Raw genomic sequence first — 23,965 nt, 5'->3', positions numbered from 1 at the left:
CAGCGAGTGCAAATTGACTTTTATGAGCCACATGAGCTGGCCCGCATGACGGGCATTACACTTGCAACAGATTTCTTAATGAAAGGAGAGCCACATTGGGAACAATCAGCTCTGCTTACTAAACTGGAATTATTTACTTCTTTACCGGTACTAAAGGCTGGAGTGAAAGTTCCTTAAATGTTCCTTGAACTGATACTGTTCACGATTGTGTGCAGCAAGAAAATCACTTACACATCACTTCTGGTCTGGAGAATTAAATCATAACATTTTATTGGTTATTTTACACTCAGTTTCTGATATTACAGCTCATTTAACAATGTTGAAAGGAAAATATACATCAATGACTATAAGATTTTAAATTCAAATTTGAATTTAAAAGTTTTCCCTTCCATGGATATTGAACGGTCTGCTAGATGTTACCAGAATTTTTTTTGCTTTTATAGCATAATATTTTAATTTTTTTAACATTTTGAGTCAACTTTAGTACTTTTGCTCTGTAAATTCCATGAAGTTTTAACTCATTAGTGTGGTAGGTAAGCCAACACTCTACATAGACTCTACTACAAGTTGCAAAGTTTTCATCTGGAATATTTTTGCATATCAACTAAAATTGCTTGGAATTGAATTATTGAGAGCAAAAAATGTAAAAGTGTAAGGAAAGTTTATAGTAATCAATCACAAGTGTAAACTGGAATGTAGAACATTCCATGTAATTGAGTCATAATTGTTTATGGCTCATTTGGGAAAAAATAGAGTTGAGTACTCTCCTTTCTCGTTAGTATATTTTATAAATCATTTCATTTATGTTCATAGCAAGTGCTCTTAAAATGGGAACTGAATCAGATGGCACTTCTTGTTTGGTGCTGTCACACAAAAATCAGATTTACCTAGAATTTGGTGAACTATTTCAGAATTCAGTTGAAATTGGACCCTTGCAGTAATAGGACTGCGAACTTACAGGTGTATTTACAAGCTAGTGCTACTGATCTAGACAAAGCATCAGATGTATCTGAAATAATGTCATTTCATCTCAGGTGGAAATTGGAAAACTGATGGAAGAAGCAAATACTGTAGATTGTATGGTCACAATATTCAGCACAAAGCCTTCAGAAGATCACAAATGAACTATGAATTAAATGGATTACAACTTCTATTCGTCAACTCTAACAGCTAGAAATGGTGGAGGAAAGACCTGTCCACATGCACAGGATCGCCAGATCTTTTTGTGTATCTGTAGCCTAAGTAGAAGGGCGTAATTCAGAAAGAGCATTGAGATATTCTTCATTGTTAGGATCATATTCCAAGGCCTTTTCAAAGCACTCAACAGCCTCATCCTTCTCCCCAGCCAGCTGGTGCACCATCCCAAGAACACCGAAGGCTTTGCTGTTTCTTGGATTCCTCTCAATTTGTTTTGTTAAGATCTTTCTCAAGTTACTGTCACAGAGCTTCCATTGTTTACTTCCATGGTGGATCTTAAGACCTTTCAGCAAATTGATGATGGCGTTTGATTCAGATCTTTTGTGGTGCAGTTCAAATAATCCAACTTGTAATGCTAGTGCTTGCTTATTATCTGGAGCAAGATCTTCCAAGCTCAGCAGACTGTTGTAGATCTCCTCTGCTCTGTCTGTTTCGCTATTTATTAAGCAGATTCCTGCAAAATCCAGTTTTGCGATAATAAATGATGGTCTGAGTTCAAATGCCTTTTCAAAGTGATATTTGCACTTACTGATCAACTCAGCTTTCAGCTGAAGTGGAGCACTGTCAGGATAATTGCTGCCTGCTGTCCTTTTTAGGGTCAAAAGTTTTCCCCTGTAACATAAACCGACTTGGTGGTGAACAAAGGCAGAGCTTGGAGTGAATTCTAAAGCTCTCATCAACAGGTCTACAGCAAAATTAAAAGCTCGCGCTATTCTGTAAAACTTTGCCGCGTAGCGAAGCACATATGGCAGATCTGGGGACTTCCTCAATGCTTCTTCAACTAATTTGTTTGCTTTCTCTGCTTCATTGAACTCTTGCAGCTTTAGGGCCAACATAACCATGGCCACCATGTCATCTGGGTCAAGCTCCAGCACCCGTCGCAGATACTTCACTGGCTGACTCTGCTCCTGATTCTCTGAAACACCAGAAATAGTTTCCAGACGATAAAGGGCAGTCGCATAGCCCATATTCCACTCCACATTATCGGAATCTTGCTCCAGAGCCTTTGCAAAGCATTCCTTTGCCTCCTCATAGTATTCAGCACCAGAACTCATCAATGACCATCCCTTCTCCCCGTACACCTCGGGTATCATTGCTGTATAGCGAGGGCCATCACTGAGTGGTTTACAGATCATCTCCAACTTGTCGAGATAGGACTGGACCTCAGTCAGATGTCCCATGTGGTAATGCACCCAGGCAAAGTTTCCATAGGTGATGATGCTTCTTCTTTCAAATTCATCTTTGTGGTTCTCTCTCCAAATCTTTTCAGCTTCCTTTAAATTTTGAATTGCTTCTTCGTAGTCACCTTGCTGACAGTTTACAAAAGCAAGATGGTTGTAGGATGTGGCTTGATATTTTACACCAAGTTGAATAGAATCTTGTAATCTAAGCTTCAAATCACTGAAGTCAATGTTGTCCTTCTGTGGAACCCACGTGAAGTGACACTGAAGCTGGCAGAGTTTCTCAAACAGGGATTCCTTCAGAGTGTCACTGCATGAAAGCACAAAGTAATCAAAGATTATTGATGTTCAATCGATTCTCCTTCCTAACTGCTAAATTCTTGAATTGACAATATTAGCAAATTCTGAATTCCTGCGGTGCATCATTGGCAGGGAGAGATGGGTGCAGAACAGTTCAACCTCTGCCTGATCGAACCAGTATCTACAAGAAAACAGTCTTGGTTTTGGAAATACTAACCAATAAACAACCAAGACAGCTAGATTTAAATAATTGCTGTGTTCAGATGATGATGTATGAACGTGTTTTAAATTATGCAATAGAACAGAATATATTTACATTCCAAATTGTCTTTTAATGATTGGGCCAGTCCAGCAGATTATTAACTCAGTAGCTGGAAAAGGAAAGAATAAAAAAAAACATCTTTGTGGCACCATCTCAATTGTTTGTCTCTCTATCTGAATACATGGCTGGCAAATTTCAGAAGCAATTGGTAGCAAAGCTGATTAGCCAGTGTCTCCAATAGATGAAACCCATCATCAGACAAAAATGGTAAGAAAAGCTGTGACCAGAAGTCCCACAAAAGAGCCTGAAGCTGCTACTGATGCTGTGGAAATACTACTCCTATCCAATTTAAATCCAGAAGGCAACATTCATCATCTGGGACACGCCATTTTCTCCCAACTACCATCAGACAGAAGGTACAGAAGCCTGGAATCACGTTCAAGAACAGCTACTTCCCTTCAACCAGTTCTTGAACCAATCAGCATAACTTTTATCACTCTTGTTTAACAACACTCTGAGTGCTTAGTTTGTTTTTGTTCTTTCTTGTGAGAATTGTGTGTAATTTAGATTTACGTTTCTCTCTGTGACTGCTTCTTATATGATGCTATGTGCTTGTGATGCTGCTGCAAGTAACTTTTTCATTTCAGCTGAGCATATACACTCAGTGGGAACTTTATTCAATACCTCCTGTATATAATAAATGGCTACTGAGTGTATGTTTGAGGTCCTCTGGCTCTGTTGCCAAAGCACTTCAAGTTTTGAGGTGTTATGCATTCAGAGATGCTCTTCTGCACACCATTCTTGTTACAAGTAATGGTCATTTTCCTATCAGGTTGAACACCTAATGCCTTTCTCCTCAGACCTCTCTCAATAACAAGGTGCTTTCACCCACAGAACCTCCCAAGAGATGAGCAATTTCTGGGAATCACAAACCATTCCATCTGGCACCAACAATCATTGCACAGTTTAAGTTACTTAGATCTCAGATCGGGTGCAGGTTATTCTCGAGAGGGAGGGCAAGAACCCAGATGTTGTGGTCCATGTAGGGACCAATGACATGGGTAGAATGAGTGAGGGGATCCTGCGTAGTGAGTTCAGGGAGTTAGGTGCGAAGCTGAAGGGCAGGACCTCCAGGGTAACAATCTCAGGATTGCTACCTGTGCCACGTGCGAGTGAGGCAAGGAACAGAAGGATTATACAGATTAATACGTGGCTGAGAGGATGGTGCAGGAGGGAGGGCTTCAGGTTTTTAGATAATTGGGCTTTGTTCCAGGGAAGGTGGGATCTGTTCCGACAGGACGGTTTACACCTGAACTGGAGCAATACTAACATTCTTGCAGGAAAGTTCGCTAGTGCTTCTCGGGGGGGGGGGGTTAAACTAAATTTGCAGGGGGCAGGGATCCAGAATGCAAGAGAGGATAGCGAGATGAAGAATAAAGGACAGGTGGGGACTACACGGTTCCAGAATATTAAGTGTGTAGTAGAGAAAGGTGAGGCGGAACAAGTGATAAGGAGGACACATGTACAGAGGGATGGTCTGACGGAACATGGAGTTAAATGTGCAGAAAGAATAAGTAAATTTAGGAAGGACAACAAAATTCAAGGGGCGTATAGCCCGATGGGAGTTCGGGGAGCTGGGTTAAGCACAATAGGCAGAGATTTAAACAGAGAGAGGAGAAATGGGCTAAAAGTTCTATATCTGAATCCACGAAGTGTCAGAAATAAGGCGGATGAGCTTGAAGCTCAGGTGCGAATGGGTAACTATGATGTTGTTGGGATAACTGAGACATGGCTGCAGGGAGATCAGACCTGGGAAATGAATGTACAAGGGTATATGTGCTATCGTAGGGACAGAAATGTGGGCAGAGGGGGTGGGGTGGCCCTGTTGGCGAGGAATGAGATTCAGTCCTTTGCAAGGGGGGGACATAGGATCAGGAGAAGTAGAGTCTGTGTGGATAGAACTGAGGGACAGTAAGGGCAAAAAGACCCTAATGGGTGTTATCTACAGGCCAACAAACAGTAGCATGGATATTGGGTGCAAGTTGAATAGGGAGTTAACACTGGCATGTGGCAAAGGTAATGTTGCAATAGTTATGGGGGATTTCAACATGCAGGTGAATTGGGAGAATCAGGTTGGTGCTGGACCACAGGATAGGGAGTTTGTAGAGTGCCTACGGGATGCATTCTTGGAACAGCTTGTACGAGAACAAGACTATTCTGGATTTAGTGTTATGTAATGAACAGGATTTGATAAGCGATCTTGAAATAAAGGAGCCATTAGGAGGTAGTGATCATAATATGATAAGTTTTTATCTGCAATTTGAGAAGGATAAGGGCAGCTCGGAGGTGTCAGTGTTGCAGTTGAACAGGGGAAACTATGGAGCCATGAGGGAGCTGGCCAAAGTTGACTGGACAGATAGCCTAGCAGAAAAGACAGTGGAACAGCAATGGTAGGTATTCTTGGGAATAATGCACAAGGTGCAAAATCAGTTCATCCCCCAGAGAAGGAAGGATTCAAAGGGGGGAAAGGGGCCACAGTGATTGACAAAGGAAGTCGGAGATGGCATAGCATTAAAAAAAGGAAGTATGACAGAGCTAAGGTAAGTGGGAGGACAGATGATTGGGAAGTTTTTAAGGAACAACAGAACTTAACTAAAAAAGCAATACGGGGAGAAAAAATAAGGTACCAACGCAAGCTAGCCAGGAATATAAAGGAAGATAACAAAAGCTTTTTTAGGTATGTGAAGAGAAAGAAGATAGTTAAGAACAATGTTGGGCCCTTAAAGAATGAATTGGGTGAAATTGTTATGGGAAACAGAGAAATGGCAGAAGAATTTAATGAGTACATTAGATCTGTCTTCACTAGGGAAGACACAAGCAATCTCCCAGATGTATGGATGGGCCAAGGACATAGGGTAACAGAGGAAATGAAACAGATTGACATTAGGAAGGAAACGGTGATGAGTAGACTGATGGGACTGAAGGCTGCCAAATCCCCAGGTCCAGATGGTCTGCATCCTAGGGTACTAAAGGAGGTGGCCCTGGAAATTGCAGATGCATTGGTAATCATTTTCCAATGTTCCTTAGATTCAGGATCAGTTCCTGAGGATTGGAGAATAGCTAATGTTATCCCACTTTTTAAGAAAGGAGGGAGGGAGAAAACAGAGAACTATCGTCCTGTCAGCCTAACATCAGTAGTGGGGAAGATGCTAGAGTCCATTATTAAAGATGAATTAATGGCATATCTAGATAGCAGTGATAGGACTGGGCCGAGCCAGCATGGATTTACCAAGGACAAATCATGCTTGACTAATATATTGGAGTTTTTCGAGGATGTAACCAGGAAGTTAGACAAGGGAGATCCAGTAGATGTAGTGTACCTCGATTTTCAGAAGGCATTTGATAAGGTCCCACATAGGAGATTGGTGGGTAAAATCAGAGCTCATGGTATTGGGGGGAAGATATTGACATGGATAGAAAACTGGTTGGTGGATAGAAAGCAAAGGGTAACGGTGAATGGGTGTTTCTTGGAATGGCAGGTGGTGACTAGTGGGGTGCCACAGGGCTCGGTATTGGGACCACAGCTGTTTTCAATTTACATCAACGATTTAGATTAAGGCATTGAGAATAACATCAGCAAGTTTGCTGATGATACTAAGCTGGGTGGCAGTGTGACATGTGATGAGGCTGTTAGGAGAATTCAGGGTGACCTGGATAGGCTGAGTGAGTGGGCAGATACTTGGCAGATGACGTTTAATGTGAATAAGTGTGAGGTTATCCACTTTGGGAGTAAGAACAGGAAGGCAGATTATTATCTGAACGGTGTAGAGTTAGGTAAGGGAGAAATACAAAGAGATCTAGGAGTCCTTGTTCATCAGTAACTGAAGGTGAATGAGCAAGTGCAGCAGGCAGTGAAGAAGGCTAATGGAATGTTGGCCTTCATTACAAAGGGAATTGAGTACAAGAGCAAGGAAATCCTCTTGCATTTGTACAGAGCCCTGGTGAGACCACACCTGGAGTATTGTGTACAGTTTTGGTCTCCAGGGTTAAGGAAGGACATCCTGGCTGTAGAGGAAGTGCAGCGTAGATTCACAAGGTTAATTCCTGGGATGTCTGGACTGTCTTACACAGAGAGGTTAGAGAGACTGGGCTTCTACACGCTGGAATTAAGGAGATTGAGAGGGGATCTGATTGCAACATATAAGATTATTAAGGGATTGGACAAGATAGAAGCAGGAAATGTGTTCCAGATGCTGGGAGAGTCCAGTACCAGAGGGCATGGTTTGAGAATAAGGGGTAGGTCATTTAGGACAGAGTTAAGGAAAAACTTCTTCTCCCAGAGAGTTGTGGGGGTCTGGAATGCACTGCCTCGGAAGGCAGTGGAGGCCAATTCTCTGGATGCTTTAAAGAAGGAGCTAGATAGGTATCTTATGGATAGGGGAATCAAGGGATATGGGGACAAGGCAGGAACCGGGTATTGATAGTAGATGATCAGCCATGATCTCAGAATGGCGGTGCAGGCTCGAAGGGCCGAATGGTCTACTTCTGCACCTATTGTCTATTGTCTATATTCCTTCCCCATTCTGATGTTTGGTCTGAACAATACCTGAAACTTTTGACCATCTCTGCAAACTTTTATGCATTAAGGTGCTGCCACATTATAAACTGATGAGATATTTGCTTTAAAGAGCAGATATTTTTAATTGGGGAAGGGCAAATTATGAGGCTATAAGACTAGAACTTGCAGGTGTGAATCGGGATGATATTTTTGCAGGGAAATGTACTACGGACATGTGGTCGATGTTTAAGGATCTCTTGCAGGATGTTAGGGATAAATTTGTCCCGGTGAGGAAGATAAAGAATGGTAGGGTGAAGTAACCATGGGTGACAAGTGAAATGGAAAATCTAGTCAGGTGGAAGAAGGCAGCATACATGAGGTTTAGGAAGCAAGGATCAGATGGGTCTATTGAGAAATATAGGGTAGCAAGAAAGGAGCTTAAGAAGGGGCTGAGAAAAGCAAGAAGGGGGCATGAGAAGGCCTTGTCGAGTAGGGTAAAGGAAAACCCCAAGGGACTCTTCAATTATGTGAAGAACAAAAGGATGACAGGAGTGAAGGTAGGACCGATTAGAGATAAAAGTGGGAAGATGTGCCTGGAGGCTGTGGAAGTGAGCGAGGTCCTCAATGAATACTTCTCTCCGGTATTCACCAATGAGAGGGAACTTGATGACGGTGAGGACAATATGAGTGAGGTTGATGTTCTGGAGCATGTTGATATCAAGGGAGAGGAGGTGTTGGAGTTGTTAAAATACATTAGGACGGATCAGTCCCCAGGACCTGACGGAATATTCCCCAGTCTGCTCCACAAGGCGAGGGAAGAGATTGCTGAGGCTCTGGCTAGGATCTTTATGTCCTCGTTGTCCACGGGAATGGTACCGGAGGATTGGAGGGAGGCGAATGTTGTCCCCTTGTTCAAAATAAGGTAGTAGGAATAGTCCAGGTAATTATAGACCAGTGAGCCTTACGTCTGTGGTGGGAAAGTTGTTGGAAAAGATTCTTAGAGATAGGATCTGTGGGCATTTAGAGAATCATGGTCTGATCAGGGGCAGTCAGCATGGCTTTGTGAAGGGTAGATCGTGCCTAACAAGCTTGATAGAGTTCTTTGAGCAGGTGACAAGGCATATAGATGAGGGTAGTGCAGTAGATGTGATCTACATGGATTTTAGTAATGCATTTGACAAGGTTCCACATGGTAGGCTTATTCAGAAAGTCAGAAAGCATGGGATCCAGGGAAGTTTGGCCAGGTGGATTCAGAATTGGCTTGCCTGAGATATTAAGACAGAGTGGACAGCTAGAGCCTTTCCCCAGTGCACCACTGCTCAATACAAGAGGACATGGCTTTAAGGTAAGGGAAGGGAAGTTCAAGGGGGATATTAGAGGAAGGTTTTTCACTCAGAGAGTGGTTAGTGCGTGGAATGCACTGCCTGAGTCAGTGGTGGAGGCAGATACACTAGTAAAGTTTAAGAGACTACTGGACAGGTATATGGAGGAATTTAAGGTGGGGGTTTATATAGGAGGCAGGGTTTGAGGGTCAGCACAACATTGTGGGCTGAAGGGCCTGTAATGTGCTGTACCTATGATATACCTAATATAGTGGCTACACAGTGAATGCAGTTTTGCAATGAACTCAGCTTAGACTTTGAACTGTTTCTGCAATGCTGACAACACAGCAAATTGGACAAACAATTGTAAAAGTGGTAAGTTTAAAATGAAATCAACAGTATCTTATGCTTGATACTGTGACAGTCAAGTGCCTGAGAAGATGTCTGTATCTCAAGAGAGCCTAACACAATAATTAGCAGTAGGCCCAAAATCAGAGATCTAGAATTATTCCTCCTCAGTGCAGGGAATTGTGAAAAATAGGGTAAAGGTGACAGAGGTGCAAGAGTCTGCAGATGATTAAATCTGGAGCAAAAAAAATCAATCTACTGAAGGAACTCCACAGGTCGAACACTGTAGAGGTAAAAGAATGGTTAATGATTTGGATCGAGACTCAATATCAGAACTAAAGAGCAGAGGGAAGGTAGACTGTATATAGAAGTCAGAGGAATTGGTGAGACCAGGAGTAGTAGGTGATACAAGTCACATGACGAAGGGGATTATATTGAGAAATATACCTGACATAATCACTATATATACCTGAAATATAATCACTATGTACTGGCTATTTACTATACTATGTAATCACTATGTAATCACTCCTATGTACTGAATATTACTATGTATTATTTTACTAGACACATTTTGCTATGTATTGTTTTACTAGATACCTTGTATTCTCTTACCTACATACTATGGCAGTTAAAGAACATCCGTTTAGCATTAGCAGCACTAATTAGCTGAAATGTACTCCATATATTATACAATAGAATGGCTTATGAAGAGATAACAGTGGCAGACAGGATGGTATGAACAGGAACTGTAATGTGAGGGAGGTTAAGGGAGGCTGACTGAGAAACAACCGTGGCCAGGAACGAGGCCCAAGATGTGAACTGGAAAGAAATACTGGTGGCGCACCGAGAGCTAGGCAAGGGCGATTGATTAGTTAATATATAGATGATATGCAACTAAAAATTGATTGGGTATGCTGATGAAACCGAAATGTAACTGAGATAAGAAATTACGATAAAGAATACTGTACACCAGAGCTCGGTGGGCTTTCGGTGACAAGTTCATTGATTGCCTCAGCCTTTGTTTGCAAATAGAGGTTTAAACTTCTCGAAGGATCGTCTGCGTCTCCTGGTCATTTCAAGTAACCACGACAAAATTGGCATCACGAACAGGATCGGAAAGAGACCCGCGAAAAGGATTTGGCGGGTTGAGGCCGCTTCCCGGTCCCTCGGGAGCCCTCACAGAGCAGACAGAATTACGGGTGCACCCAGAAAAATGGTAAGCGCTTTTTGCAACAATTTGGACTAAAATTCTATTGGTTTTGGGGGTCTCGGGGACTCAGAAGTGTGTAGCAACTGCCGAAGGGTCTCTCCGATCCAAAGAATCTGGCAGAGTTGAGGGTTTGACAGGAGGCTCAGAAGATTAATCGAGAACACTGCAGTGGGGGTAAGTACAAATAAGGTAATAAAAAGCTGAGTAGAGAAAATTCCACGTGGTGTTGGTAAATCCCTGTGGATACCACTTCATACAAAACGAAGGGCTGAACAGGCAGGGACAGTGAAGAGAAAGTTCTGTGAGTACTGCCCTAGGTTGGGGACTGCTCGGGCAGAACGAAATAGAAGGTAAGAAGAATTTGATAAATTGCTTGAACACTGGTAGAATAAAAAGTAGGGCCAGGCATAGAGATAGCATCAGGGAAGTATTTGAACTGTGAGACTTTTTAAGAAATAATACCTAAGAGAAGAAGAAAATAATATGGCGGAAGAAAAAGGAACAGCAGTAGACATACTGTGCAAGAAATTCCCGGTAAGTAAAGGTGAGATTACTGCAATTTCAGAGAAATGGGAAAAAAGGACCAAAAACCTGCGCACAAAATGGTCAAAAGAAGGGACATTCAATGTAAGCTTGTGTGAAGAAATGGAAGCACTAATTAAAAATCATAAACCAAACGATAAGTCCAAGACAAGGGAGGAAAGGAGAGAGCAGGAGATGGAAGTATTGAAACTTTTTAGGATGGAGGGGGAGAGATTGAGAAAGACAGGCAGGATATTGATAATAAACAAAAAAGACGCAAGGAAACAGGAAAAACAGTCGGGTGAGGGAGAGGAAAAACCTAACAGAAACACGGCTTCAGCTCCATACCTGGATCTGAAAGAAGTAGAAAGACCCCCTCCCTATTATGAGCAGGGAACACCCAAGCAGTGCCCCATGATATCAGGAACAGTAAGCCTGCAGGGGGAAGTAGAGGTCTGGGACCCTGAGGAGGAAAGAAGGAAATATGAGAGGGTGAGAGAGGGGCTGAGGAATGAGATAGAAGAAGAAAAGGTGAGGTTGGAACAGGAAAGAAGGGAGATGGAAAGAGAAGTGCAAAGGCTACAGCAGCTGAATGAGAAGAGGGATTATGAGGAGTATCGGTTATACTGTAGAGACGGACAGACTAGAAGGGAATGGGAATCATCTAGAAGGCAAGAACGAAGTGAGTTGCGAGGAAGTTGGAGGAAGGTAGGAGACGAGAGTTTGGAAGAAGCTCAAGAGAGAACAGAGAGGCAGATATTGGAGATGGAAGAGGGGACTAGAGGAGAGGAGGAAGGGAGAAGGTATACCCCAGGGAGATATGAGTGGCAGCCAGTAGAAATAGGGTCAGCAATAGATGAAGAATCAGGCGAGGAAGGAAGCTTGATTACATGAAACGGGGAGAAGGAAATGCTGCCACTGCTGGTAAAGGGATCAGGACAAGTACAGTATATCCCTTGGGGATCCCAGGACCTGGAAGGGCTGAAAAATACTCTGCCTAGTCTGCACGAGGGGGCAGAAAAGTGGATTAGGGCCTTCGAGAAGGAAACAACAGGACGATTGTTGGCTATGGGAGATTTGAAGGCACTGCTGATAAGGAACTTCCAAGCTAAAAGAACTGATGGAAATAGTTGGCTTACAGAATGGGGACAGCCCATAGACTGATGGGACCAATTTTGATCCACTGAGGCAGAGGGTATGGCAGGCCCTCAGGAAGCTTTATCCACCCAGAGTGGACCCCAAAGCCTTAAAGGGGGAACCACTGGGAGACACTGAAAACCCAGCAGCCTATGTAGAAAACCAGTTCAAAAGGTGGAGACTGGAGACTGAGCATGAGGAGGAAAATAGCTTGTTTCTGAACTCACTGTTCCAACAAAGCATTCTGGATGCAATGCCTCCGCAGGTCAAATCTAAATTGGAGGAAGTGGTTGGGCTGTCGTCACTGACCCCACAAGAATTCACCGATCACGTAGTCCACGCGGTGGAGAAATATCGGAGAGACAAACGAAAGCTGGCTGAGCAGAAAGAAGAGGTGCAGCGAAAGCTATTGCAAATGCAGCTTGAAGAACCGAAAAAGAGGGAAAAAGAGAAAAGCAAAAAGATGCTGCCAGCCACCACCAGTGTGAGTACAGCCATTAAAGTGAATGAAGCACCGCTAGATGGAGGAACCGGTCATTCTGTCAGTCAAGGGCCAGAAAACCCCATGCCAATAATGAATGTCTTTGGAGGAACATTTCCACAGATGCCCTATTGGGGACAGAGTAGAGTTAAGCAACAGCCCAGACAGGAATGAAACTCCCAAGGAGGGGGGCAGAGGAGTTATGGGCAAAGAGGATTAGAGAGGAGACGGGGGAAAAGAGAGGCAGAAAGATTGTGCTGGGGATGCAGCCAGCCTGGACACATGAAGAGAGACTGCCCATTTAAACCATGGCCCGTCTCGTATCAGCAGGAGCCAATGGCAAGGGAGCCACAGTTTGGCCACATGCTGGCTCCTGGGGGTCCGAGCGGACCTGTAAACCCCTATGCAAGGTATTAGGGGTGCCCCGAGAACCCGAGTGGGAAGGGACATTACCCAATGATAACGAGGGAGGCAGATGAGGAACCCATTGTTCAGGTTATGTTAGAAGGGCAACTGACACCAGTGATGATAGATACTGGAGCCACGTACACTTGCGTACAGCCACAGTATGCCCTTCACATTCCCATGTCAGGAAAGTTTATTAAGACGGTAGGGTTCTCGGGGAAAACACAGTTGACATAGTGCATGGCTCCAGTGCATTTGAGAATGGGAAATAAAGGAATTGTTTTACCAGTACTAGTATCTAAAGGAACTCCGATTAATTTGTTAGGCAGAGATGCTCTTTTGAAACTGGAATTAAAATTAGAATGCACCAGAAATGGGTTAAGTGTGGAAAGAGCAGGGGCTCAATTGATAGTGCAAGAAGATAAGAGAGCCAATGCTTTTTGGATAGGGGACATAGAAGATCAGATCTGGGAGACCTGGGAAAAATGGAAACAGGGCATGCAGGCCATATTGCCTGAGGCTGTAGCGCCCAAATCTGAGTTACATTGTACTGTAATTTTCGATGAGACTGAGGATAAGGAGATAGAGAAGAGATGGAACATGAGGACAGATATTCGACAACACCTAAAAGGGGAAGCTATTTAGTAATTGGGAAGCAGGGGGCGGCCCTGCAAGTCAGGTGGAATACCTTTTTGAAGGAATGATACAGGATACCGGAAGCTGTACCCCACATAACACTGCTGGTAAATGAGGGATACCAGTCTAACGACCTAGGACCCCTAGTAAAGCAGGTGAGCACCGTAGTGGTTTGGAGAAAGGTTATGCCTGAGGTATGGATATCCGGAGACAACAAGTACATTAAGATAGGGGTAAACATAGATGTGACAGGAACTATGAAGGAAGTTGAAATAACTCCTCAACCACACATGCCATTGTTGAGGAAGGCAGAGGGCCAGCAGAAAGATAAAAGATTGGACAAGTTGCCATCTATTCTGTGGTCGCAACATGACACGGACGTGGGGCAAATAAAAACAGCCAGTTCGGTGGAGGTAAGGTTAAAGAAAGGAGCAGTTCCACCTAGGAGACCACAATATCCCTTAAGACCGGAAGCAGAGGAAGGTATAGCGCCGATGATACAGGGACTGTTAGAGGCAGGAGTACTTAAGAGGGTAAACAGCCCCGCAATACTCCGCTGTTGCCTGTCCCAAAAGCGGACAAGTCTAAGTGGAGACTGGTGCATGACTTACGAGCAGTGAATGAGGTAGTGGAGGATTTGGCAGCAGTGGTCCCGAATCCACACACACTGCTGACTAATATCCCGCCAGAAGCAAGCTACTTTTCAGTGATTGATTTGTGTTCGGCTTTCTTCAGCATTCCCCTAGCCGAACAGTGTCAGTATTTGTTTGCATTTACATACAGAGGCAACCAGTACACCTACACTAGAATGCCACAAGGATTTAAGCATTCACCACATGTTTTTAACCAAGTATTGAAGGAAGATTTGGATGGCATTCTGCTGGAAAGTACACTGATACAGTATGTGGATGATTTGTTAATTTGCTCTGAAAGTGAGGAGCAGTGTGAACAGGATACTGTGACTCTTTTAGAGAAACTGGCGTATGGAGGACATAAAGTATCTAAGCAAAAGCTGCAGTTTTGCAAGCAGCAGGTGGAATACTTAGGGAGGATGGTATCTAAAGGTGTGAAGGCAGTAGCGCCGAGTCAGATTGAGGTGATAACTAAAGCTCCAAAGCCCCAAACAGTAGGGCAGATGATGACGTTTCTGGGAATGAGAGGATATAGCTCAGATTGGATTGGAGAATATGCTGAGATTGTAGCACCACTGAGGAAGATAATGAAGGAAGCAGGCCATACCAATTTGAGAACTAGCCTGCAGTGAAATGAGGAGGCGGAGATAGCTTTCAACACTATTAAACAGGAACTGCAGTCAGTCCCGGCATTAGCTTTGCCCGACTACGAAAAGGCTTTCCATCTGTATGTATCTAATCGATGGGAAGGCTATGCCGCAGCAGTGCTGACACAAGAGACAGGTACAGGGAAAGCGAAGCAGCCAATAGCATACTACAGTGCAAAACTGGATGAGGTGGCCCAGGGGTATCCACCTTGCTATCAGGGATTGGCAGCACTGTACTATGCATATGAGAAGGCATCATCTGTAACTATGGGTTATCCTGTGATACTGTACACACACCACAAGGTAGCAGAATTGCTGGATAGAGGGAAATTTGTGCTAACACCAGCCAGGATAGCAGCGTATCAGATGCTGTTGACATTTCCGGATGTAGCCATACAAAGATGTACCACCAGCAACGTAGCTGATTATGTCCCTTTGAGCTGCGAAGGAGAACCCCATGATTGTGTAGGGAAAACAATGACATTTGCCAAGCTGAGAGCAGATTTATGGTCAGAGCCACTAGAGGATTCGGATAAAAAGGTTTTGTTTGTAGATGGCTCTTGCTATAGGGATTACGATGGGAATCATGCGGGATTCTCAGTAGTACAGCAGGACCAGTCCAGCTTCAAGACCATCAGAGTGGAAGCTTGTCCACAACCGTGTTCCGCTCAATTAGCAGAACTCAAGGCTTTGACAGCAGCATGTGAGATGATGGAAGGTGAGAAAGTAGACATTTACACTGATTCGGCATATGTCCATGGGGTGTGTCATCTGTTTGGGGCAGTGTGGAAACAGAGAGGTTTCAGGAAAAGTAATGGAGACCCCATACAGCATTGTCAGCAAATTTCAGACTTAATAAAAGCGCTTATGAAACCCCAAGTACTGGCTATAGTGAAATGCCAGGCACATAAGAAAGGGAATGATGTGATAACAAAAGGAAATCAAGCTGCAGACGAAGCGGCCAGGAAAGCGTCTGGGTGTACATCAGTTATTATTGCACCCCAGGTAAGCCTAGAGCCGGAACCCATGATAGAGGACCTGGTTGAAATGCAAGGTAGGGCAACGTTGGCAGAACAGACGATGTGGAGGTGAAGGGGGGGCCAAGCAGAACTCAGAAGGCCTGTGGAGCACGGAGGATGGTTTGTGGGTAGCACCTACTCCTTTGTTGACTATCCTAATTTCAGAAACACATGGAGTGGACCATTGTGCAAGGAGGGAAGTAATAAGGAAAATAAAAAAGGATGGTTTCTGGTCACCTTACTTACAGGCTTTGGTAGACTATGTTTTAGCACAATGCGAGGTTTGTGCACGGAATAATGTTCGAAGGGGGATTGCAACCCCAATAGGTCACATACCCGTGCCTGAAGGACCATTTCGACATCTGGTGATCGACTACGTAGATATGATAAAGACAGTAAGAGGGAAAAAGATACATTCTGGTGGTAATTGACAGGTTCAGCAGGTGGGTAGAGGCAGTACCCTCGAAGGATCAAGGGGCAGGTACAGTGGTAAAGTTCCTGACAAACGAAGTGATCCCTAGATTTGGAATACCTACGGAGATTAGTTCGGACAACGGTTCGGCCTTCATCCAAAAGGTGGTCAAATTGGTATTACAGGTAATGAAAATAAAGCAAAGGTTTGGATGTGTGTACCACCCACAATCACAGGGCATGGTGGAAAGAATCAATGGCACTCTGATTGTGCAGAGACTAGACTAGACTGAATTGGGTTGATGCATTACCGTTAGCATTAATGAGTTACCGTATGCAGACTAATCGAGTAACATGCTTGACACCACATGAAATGCTAACTGGAAGGCCCATGCCAGTGCCCCAATGGAGAGGACCATATAAGGGACCCAGTTTAGAGCAATTGGAACTTGAACTAAGACAATACATGCGGCAACTAACTATGATACATAAGTCTATCTATATGCAGGAAAAACAGAAAGAGCCGGAGACCGTCCAAGGGGAAGGACCAATCCGACTGGGAGATCAGGTCTACGTGCGAGCGTTTCGAAGGAAGTGGAACGAGCCAAGAAGGGAAGGGCCTTTCACGGTAATCAAGGCATCACCCACTGCGGTTCAAGTGGAAGGACGCTCCACTTGGTATCATCTCAACCACTGCACTAGGGCAGTTCCGCAGATACAGTCGGAGGTGGAACCCGAGGTAAGTGGTGAGGAGGAGCAGATTGCAGACACCAGCCGGGAGGAACAAGAAGCCGACACTGCAGCACAGGAATTTGACCAGGTGGTAAGGGAGGTCTTTGGTAATTCTGATGACTCTGAGAATGAAGTTGTGGATAGTAGTACTCCTTCAGATAGTGGGGACGGCTTGGGTACAACCAGTTCTGCCCCACAGGATACCACACCCACCTACTTTAGGGCAGATTTGGAAACCATCAACATGGAGGATATGGCATGGGAATGATGTAACCCTGGGAAACTCGGGAGCACGCAGTAAGAGAAGTAGCACACACACCATTTTGCCACGACAAGAGAACACATGGTACCAATGGGCAATGTATACAGCAAGCACGATGGAAAGACAGAATTGCTACCTGTGCTCAAGGGCAAACCCTGCGCAGCATGTCGTCCCCATGCCTTATAATTCTTCCACTTGTGTGCAGTGGCATAGGGAACACAGTGAGTGATGTGAGCAATGATACCCATGTCCAGATAGGGCTAGGGCTTGTTACATGAGGATTTGTGTTAACACGGATCCCTGTTATCGAAACTGTCTGAACAATGCACCAATGTGCCCATATTGGTGTATGTTATATCAGGCGTCCTCACAGTTTGACCAAAACAAGCTTGCCTATCACTGTAATTATAGCAGACCCTGGGCTATAAATAAAAGGAGCCAAACACCTACGCAGGAACAACTCATAATGCAAGACCACCTGAGTTATGAATGCTTCATGTGGGTGGGCACTCGCCCAGTTGGCCACTTCCAAGGCAACTGCACTCAGACATGGGATGTAACCCCAGGTAAAAAACACATAACGGGTACCCCTCCTCCTGAGGGTGCATTGGACACTCAGACTATCCCATTAGCAGACACCTGGTGGCTATGCGGACAGGAGAGAGGTCTGAGATCTACGCTCCCCCTCGATTGGGCAGGTACGTGTACGCGTGTCATGCTGCTTTAGGAAGTTATCATGTCCCCTGAAGTACAGTCCAACGCTAACTTCCCTGAGCAGTGGACACTGCTACGGCGGAAGAGAAAATATGAACCTGACCCGACAATCCGGATTGACCATATAGGAATGCCGAGAGGTATACCTAACGAATTCAAGGCACGGAATGAGATTGCTGTGGGCTAGGAAGCACTCATACCTGTGATAGGGATAAGCAAAAATGTTGAATGGATAAACTATATATACTACAATCAACAGAGATTCATCAACTACACCGATGATGCGCTGGAGGCCTTAGGGCAACAGCTGGATGCAACTAGCAGGATGGCGTGGCAAAACAGACAGGTACTGGATTGGCTTTTGGCTGACAAAGGGGGTGTGTGTGTAATGTTTGGAGAACAATGCTGCACTTACATACTGAACAATACTAGCCCAGAAGGGTCTTTCACCAGAGCAATGAATAAATTAAAGAATTTGCGGAAGGAGGTCAAACAGAATGCAGGATGTGGGCATCAGTGGTTTGACTGGTTAGAAAGCAGACTAGGGGGATGGGGTGTGTGGCTGACCAAAATGGCAATGACTGCAGGTGTTGTGTTGATAAGCTGTGCAATTATTCTGTGCTGTTTTCTTCAATGTCTCAAGACTTTGATAGTGCGTGCAGCAGCAAAACGATTCCCGATGCTCCTGGAAATTGTTGAATCTGACCCCAGACAAGGAGAAAAACCAATGATGTACTGCTACAGTCTGCGGGACGCATCAAGTGGACTGGAGGGTGCTAATGATGTGGACACTAGTCTGTAAAGGTGTCTGAGTCTTTTTCCCTGTCTCAGCTATGGAGGGACAGGTTTTTGGCTCAGCAGCCTAGGGTAACAGAGAGAGATCATTTTGAGCTCCGAGTACAGAAATTGTAGTTGACCCTAATTAGGGATTAAATACTGGACTTTATTTTGGCTTTTGTGCACGGCCTCTGAGTGTTCTCTTTCTGTGTGAGACCCTGTGGGTCTCAAAGGAGTATACCTGACATAATCACTATATATACCTGAAATATAATCACTACGTACTAGCTATTTACTATACTATGTAATCACTCCTATGTACTGAATATTACTACCGTAGATTCCGGACTACAAAGCGCACCTGATTAAAAGCCGCTGGCTCTAATTTTAGAAATAAAATCAATTTTTTACTTGTAAAGGCCGCACCGGATTTTAGGCCGCACCGGATTTTAGGCCGCACCGGATTTTCGGCCGCAGGTGTCCCACGTTGTAATATGAGATATTTACACAGAAAGATATTACACGTGAGGATTTTTTAACTTTTAATTAAATCCATATGGTAACAAAAACAAATACATATTGCAAATGCTTTTTTTCGAACCGTGCCTGTAACGCGGCTACTTTTAAATATACGTTGCGTATACTTCTTTACTGAACAACATTCCAATATCTCCTAACGACTGGTAAAAAATATATATACTGCAGCCTACCAGGAAAAGTTATTGATCGCCTTTAACTTAAAAGCAGCGTTTTGGCTCCGCCGCTCCGCTCGCGTAATGCCGCTCCCCCCCGCTGTCCTGTTTATCGCAAACCGGCGTTTTCCCACAAGACGCGACGAAACCGGGTGTGACGTCATAGCATCCCGCGATGTAGTACAGAAAACAAATATAGTTAAAACTCTTCTAACTTTAACCAGAAAATGAATTACTAAGCGAAAATATTATAAACTAAATAACTGCCATAAGGCAGCACAATGCTTCGAGTGTTTTCCATGTTGATGAGGGTGAGTACAAATGACTGATTTACAATAATTTAATTGTGAAAGTGCGCTTGATTTATCGTACAATTTCATTGGACCTCTGTGAACTACTCATCAATTTTATTGGTCTACTGTTACGAGGCAAAATGTTTACGAGGCGGCATGAAAAAAAATAATGCATTAGCCGCTCCGTATTAAAGGCCGCAAAGTTCAAAGCTGTTCAAAATGTGGGAAAAAAGTAGCGGCTTAAAATCCGGAATCTACGGTATTTATTATTTTACTAGACACATTTCACTATGTATTGTTTTACTAGATACCTTGTATTCTCTTACCTACATACTATGGCAGTTAAAGAACATCCGTTTAGCATTAGCAGCACTAATTAGCTGAAATGTACTCCATATATTATACAATAGAATGGCTTATGAAGAGATACCGGTGGCAGACAGGATGGTATGAACAGGAACTGTAATGTGAGGGAGGTTAAGGGAGGCTGACTGAGAAACAACCGTGGCCAGGAATGAGGCCCAAGATGTGAACTGAAAAGAAATACTGGTGGCGCACCGAGAGCTAGGCAAGGGCGATTGATTAGTTAATATATAGATGATATGCAACTAAAAATTGATTGGGTATGCTGATAAAACCGAAATGTAACTGAGATAAGAAATTACGATAAAGAATGCTGTACACCAGAGCTCGGTGGGCTTTCGGTGACAAGTTCATTGATTGCCTCAGCCTTTGTTTGCAAATAAAGGTTTAATTTTCTCGAAGGATCGTCTGCATCTCCTGGTCATTTCAAGTAACCACGACAGGATCTGAACCCGATCTGTGCGCACAGAATCATAAACTGAGGAAGAGCATGAGTGGATCAGTAAGACAGATTCAGTTGTTGGAGATCGAGACAACAAAGGTGAATGAGATAAGTCTGGGGAACGTAGCACTGACAACTGATCCAACCAAGTACAGACACAGATGATCATGAGTGTGGGGAGAATCTGACCATTCATGTCAAAGCCTGAAGCCACAAATGTTGGAAGCAATGGAACAAGGAATAAGTCTTGGGAGGGAAGAGTGGGGTTGGCGAAGGAAGTCAGGATAGGAGGTTGGTGGCCGGGGTTGGGAAGGAATATTAGTCAGTCCATGGACAAGAAGGGATACTGGGCAATCGATTGGAGGAGGGATAGGATGAGGACTATGAGGATTTTCTCCTTTTGGGGCTGCATACAACAGATGGATCATGTTACTGGCAGATCAGTAGTTGGTGGAGAAAAAGTGAGGCCAGGAGATTGCCGGGCAAAATTCTGATTGTGAACTTTCCCCACTCCCCTCGATGCAATTCTGTTAACATTGATTGATTGATTGATTGATTGATTGAATGAGCCCTAAAATTAAGATTATAGGCTATTGCAATGTCCTTCCCTTGTCAAACTCATCAAGTTATTTAGCTTACTAAACTTGGTATGGTCTTTCTAAATGTCCTTCAGTCAAGCAAATATCAGTCCAGCTGCAAAAACTGATGACATATTTTAATGTTGCCAATGCGGATTCCCCAATGCAGATTCCTTGAAATGGAGAACACGTTTATTTATTTGCCTCTCGGGGCTCTCTCTCCTCATGAATTCTGTCCATTTCAGGGACTGGACTACAAACCTTACCTCAAATCATCATCTCCTGGGATGAAAAAATGAGTACTCATGAACATGAGTACTCTCATGTTCTTCACCTCCCCCACTAACTCCCAGTTGTCCGAGTTCCCAGGATCAAGTAAAGTGCTGACACTATTGGCATTTTCTGAGACTTCTAATAACATTGTGGTAAGGGAAGGGTTTACTCACCTCATTATGTGGTTTGGGATCGCAGATATACTTCAGACGAGTTGAAAAGCTATGTGGCTGTTCAATTTGTGGGTTTCTGGTAGCTTTTATAATCTGGGGGCTGGTCCCAGTAGTACGATTTATTGACTGAGAGTGGAATGGAAACTGAAACTGGAAACTGAAACTGGCAAACCTGCCCCTTCATTGAGAATTGAATTGGTCACAATAATCTACTATCTTTAAAGCAGGCAATTTTAATACAAACATCACCCAGATTAAACCCTTTACATGCTAATCCTGACAACTAGTTAGACTTTTCAATAATATTCCAACAATCTTTGATGGTTTACAGGAATTATTTAATATCTCCCCCAAGCAATCCAGAAGAGTTCAGACTTTAACCCACTGTTATCCATCATTGCTCTCACTCTGTAATGATCTCCTCCCTATGTTCTAGCTTTCATTAGTTCTGCTCAGTGGGGATGTGACTTACAGACATCACGGGCATTGACGTAGCAGGCAGGTGACACAGAGAGTCTACTGAAGAACATGTGGAGATTCAGGAACAGAGAGCCTCCTACACTGAACTCACCTCTGAAATCAGAATGGAATCTTTTCCATGAGACATCTCTGAAATCAGGACTGGGCTGACTGAGGAGAAAGGAATGAATGAGGAAAAGGAGGTTGTGAAACGTCTGTGATGGAGTTTTGCTGCAGGAAGAGAGGAGAATGAGGTGTAAGGGAAATTAATGGGGAATCAGAAAGAGAGAATGGAAACTGTAGGGGAAATTTCGGATTCCAATGGGCCTGTGATCAATGATCTGATGCCCACCGGAAGAGAAAGTCCAGGGAGTGAATATAATGAGTATTTCTGAGAGAGCTGGGAGCATCAACCAGTAAACTGTTGAATGATACCATGGGACAAAACTTGTGCGCCAACATTGTGTTGCACTTCTTAACATTCAGATATCATAAAAGAAGTAGCTGAAGAAAATCCCCAATTTAGCTAAAGAATTGCTGCATTGGGAAATCCTGTGGAAAAAGCTATTATTTTATTTTTTAATGTATGGAATCATGTTGAAAGAGGCCTATATCTTACATTGGACAAATTCCCATGCCACTTAATGGGATGTGATTTGATCATTTCATAAGATCGGGACTGCTAGTCAGCAAGGTGGCCAGAAAAGCTCACTTGAGACTTCAGAGGATTAGTTTCCTCAGGGGTTTTCTCACATATTATCGTCCATGTTTTTAACTCACAGATTTGCCAGTGAAGCTTTCCACTACCCATTCAGGCACAGCAGCAACTTCCCAGAGAGTGGAAACTTGGATAATGGCCTTCCCAAGGCAGAGCTCAGTTATTAAAGATTTTAGACCATAAAACTATAAGACATAGGAGTAGAATTAAGCCATTTGGCCCATGGAATCTGGTCCAGCATTCAATCATGGCTGATATTTATTTCCCCTCCTCAGCCCCACTCCCCAGCCTTCTCCCCAAAACCTTTGATACCGTGTCCATTCAAGGACTGAACAAGCTCCGCTTTAAATACACCCAACAACCTGACCCCCACAGCTGCCTGTGGTAATAAATTCCACAATTTCACCACCTTCTGGTTGAAGAAATGTCTCTGCATTTTGTTTATTGTTTCAAATGGATGCCCCTCTATCCTAAGGCTGTGCCTTCTTATTCTAAACATCGCCCCCCCTTGGGAAAAATCCTTCCCACATCTACTCTGTCTAAGCCTTTCAACATTTGGATGGTTTCAATGAGATCCGCCCTCATCCTTCTAAATTCCAGCAAGTACAGATGGAGAGCCATCAAACATTCCTCATATGATAACCCTTTCTTTCCCAAAATCATCCTTGTGAACCTCCTCTGAACACTCTCCAATGTCAACACATCTTTTCTTAGATGAGGAGCACTGAATTGCTCACAATACTGAAGGTGAGGCCTGAGCAGTGCCTTATAAAGCCTCAGCATCACATCCCTGCTCTTGTATTCTACACCTCTGGAAATGAATGTTAACATTGCATTTGCCTTACTCACCACCAACTCTATCTGCAAGTTAACCTCTAAGGTGTTCTGCACAAAGACTCACAAGTCCCCTTGCCTCTCTGATTTTTGGATGTTCTCCCCATTACAAAAATAGTCTGCAGATTTGCTTCTTCTATCAAAGTGCATGACCGTGCATTTTCCAGCATTGTATTCCATCAGCCATTTTTTGCTCACTCTCCTAATCTGTCTAAATCCTTCTGGAGCCTACCTGGTTCCTCAAAACTACCTGCTCATCCACCAATCTTTGTATCATTTGTAAATTTGGCAACAAAGCCAGCTATTCCCAGATCTAAATCATTAATAAATAGCATATAAAGAAGCAGTCCCAACACAGACCCCTGCAGAACAACACTAGTCACT

At 43.7% G+C, this 23,965-nt stretch overlaps 1 protein-coding gene across 1 annotated transcript; it reads right to left on the bottom strand.

The window, feature by feature from the left end:
* Positions 1 to 311: 311 nt before the first annotated feature.
* Positions 312 to 21,624, bottom strand: LOC140715078 (interferon-induced protein with tetratricopeptide repeats 5-like). Its single transcript, XM_073026807.1, has 2 exons — positions 21,571 to 21,624; positions 312 to 2,688 (listed from the first exon to the last, which is right to left on the bottom strand). The coding sequence occupies exons 1-2, from the start codon at positions 21,573 to 21,575 to the stop codon at positions 1,239 to 1,241; spliced, it is 1,455 nt and encodes a 484-aa protein (XP_072882908.1). The 5' UTR covers positions 21,576 to 21,624; the 3' UTR covers positions 312 to 1,238.
* Positions 21,625 to 23,965: the final 2,341 nt, after the last annotated feature.

This window comes from Hemitrygon akajei, chromosome 23 (assembly GCF_048418815.1).
Source record: "Hemitrygon akajei chromosome 23, sHemAka1.3, whole genome shotgun sequence".
Classification (NCBI taxonomy): domain Eukaryota; kingdom Metazoa; phylum Chordata; class Chondrichthyes; order Myliobatiformes; family Dasyatidae; genus Hemitrygon; species Hemitrygon akajei.
Note: the sequence above shows the minus strand (reverse complement) of the source record. Positions and strands in the feature narration are given on the sequence as shown.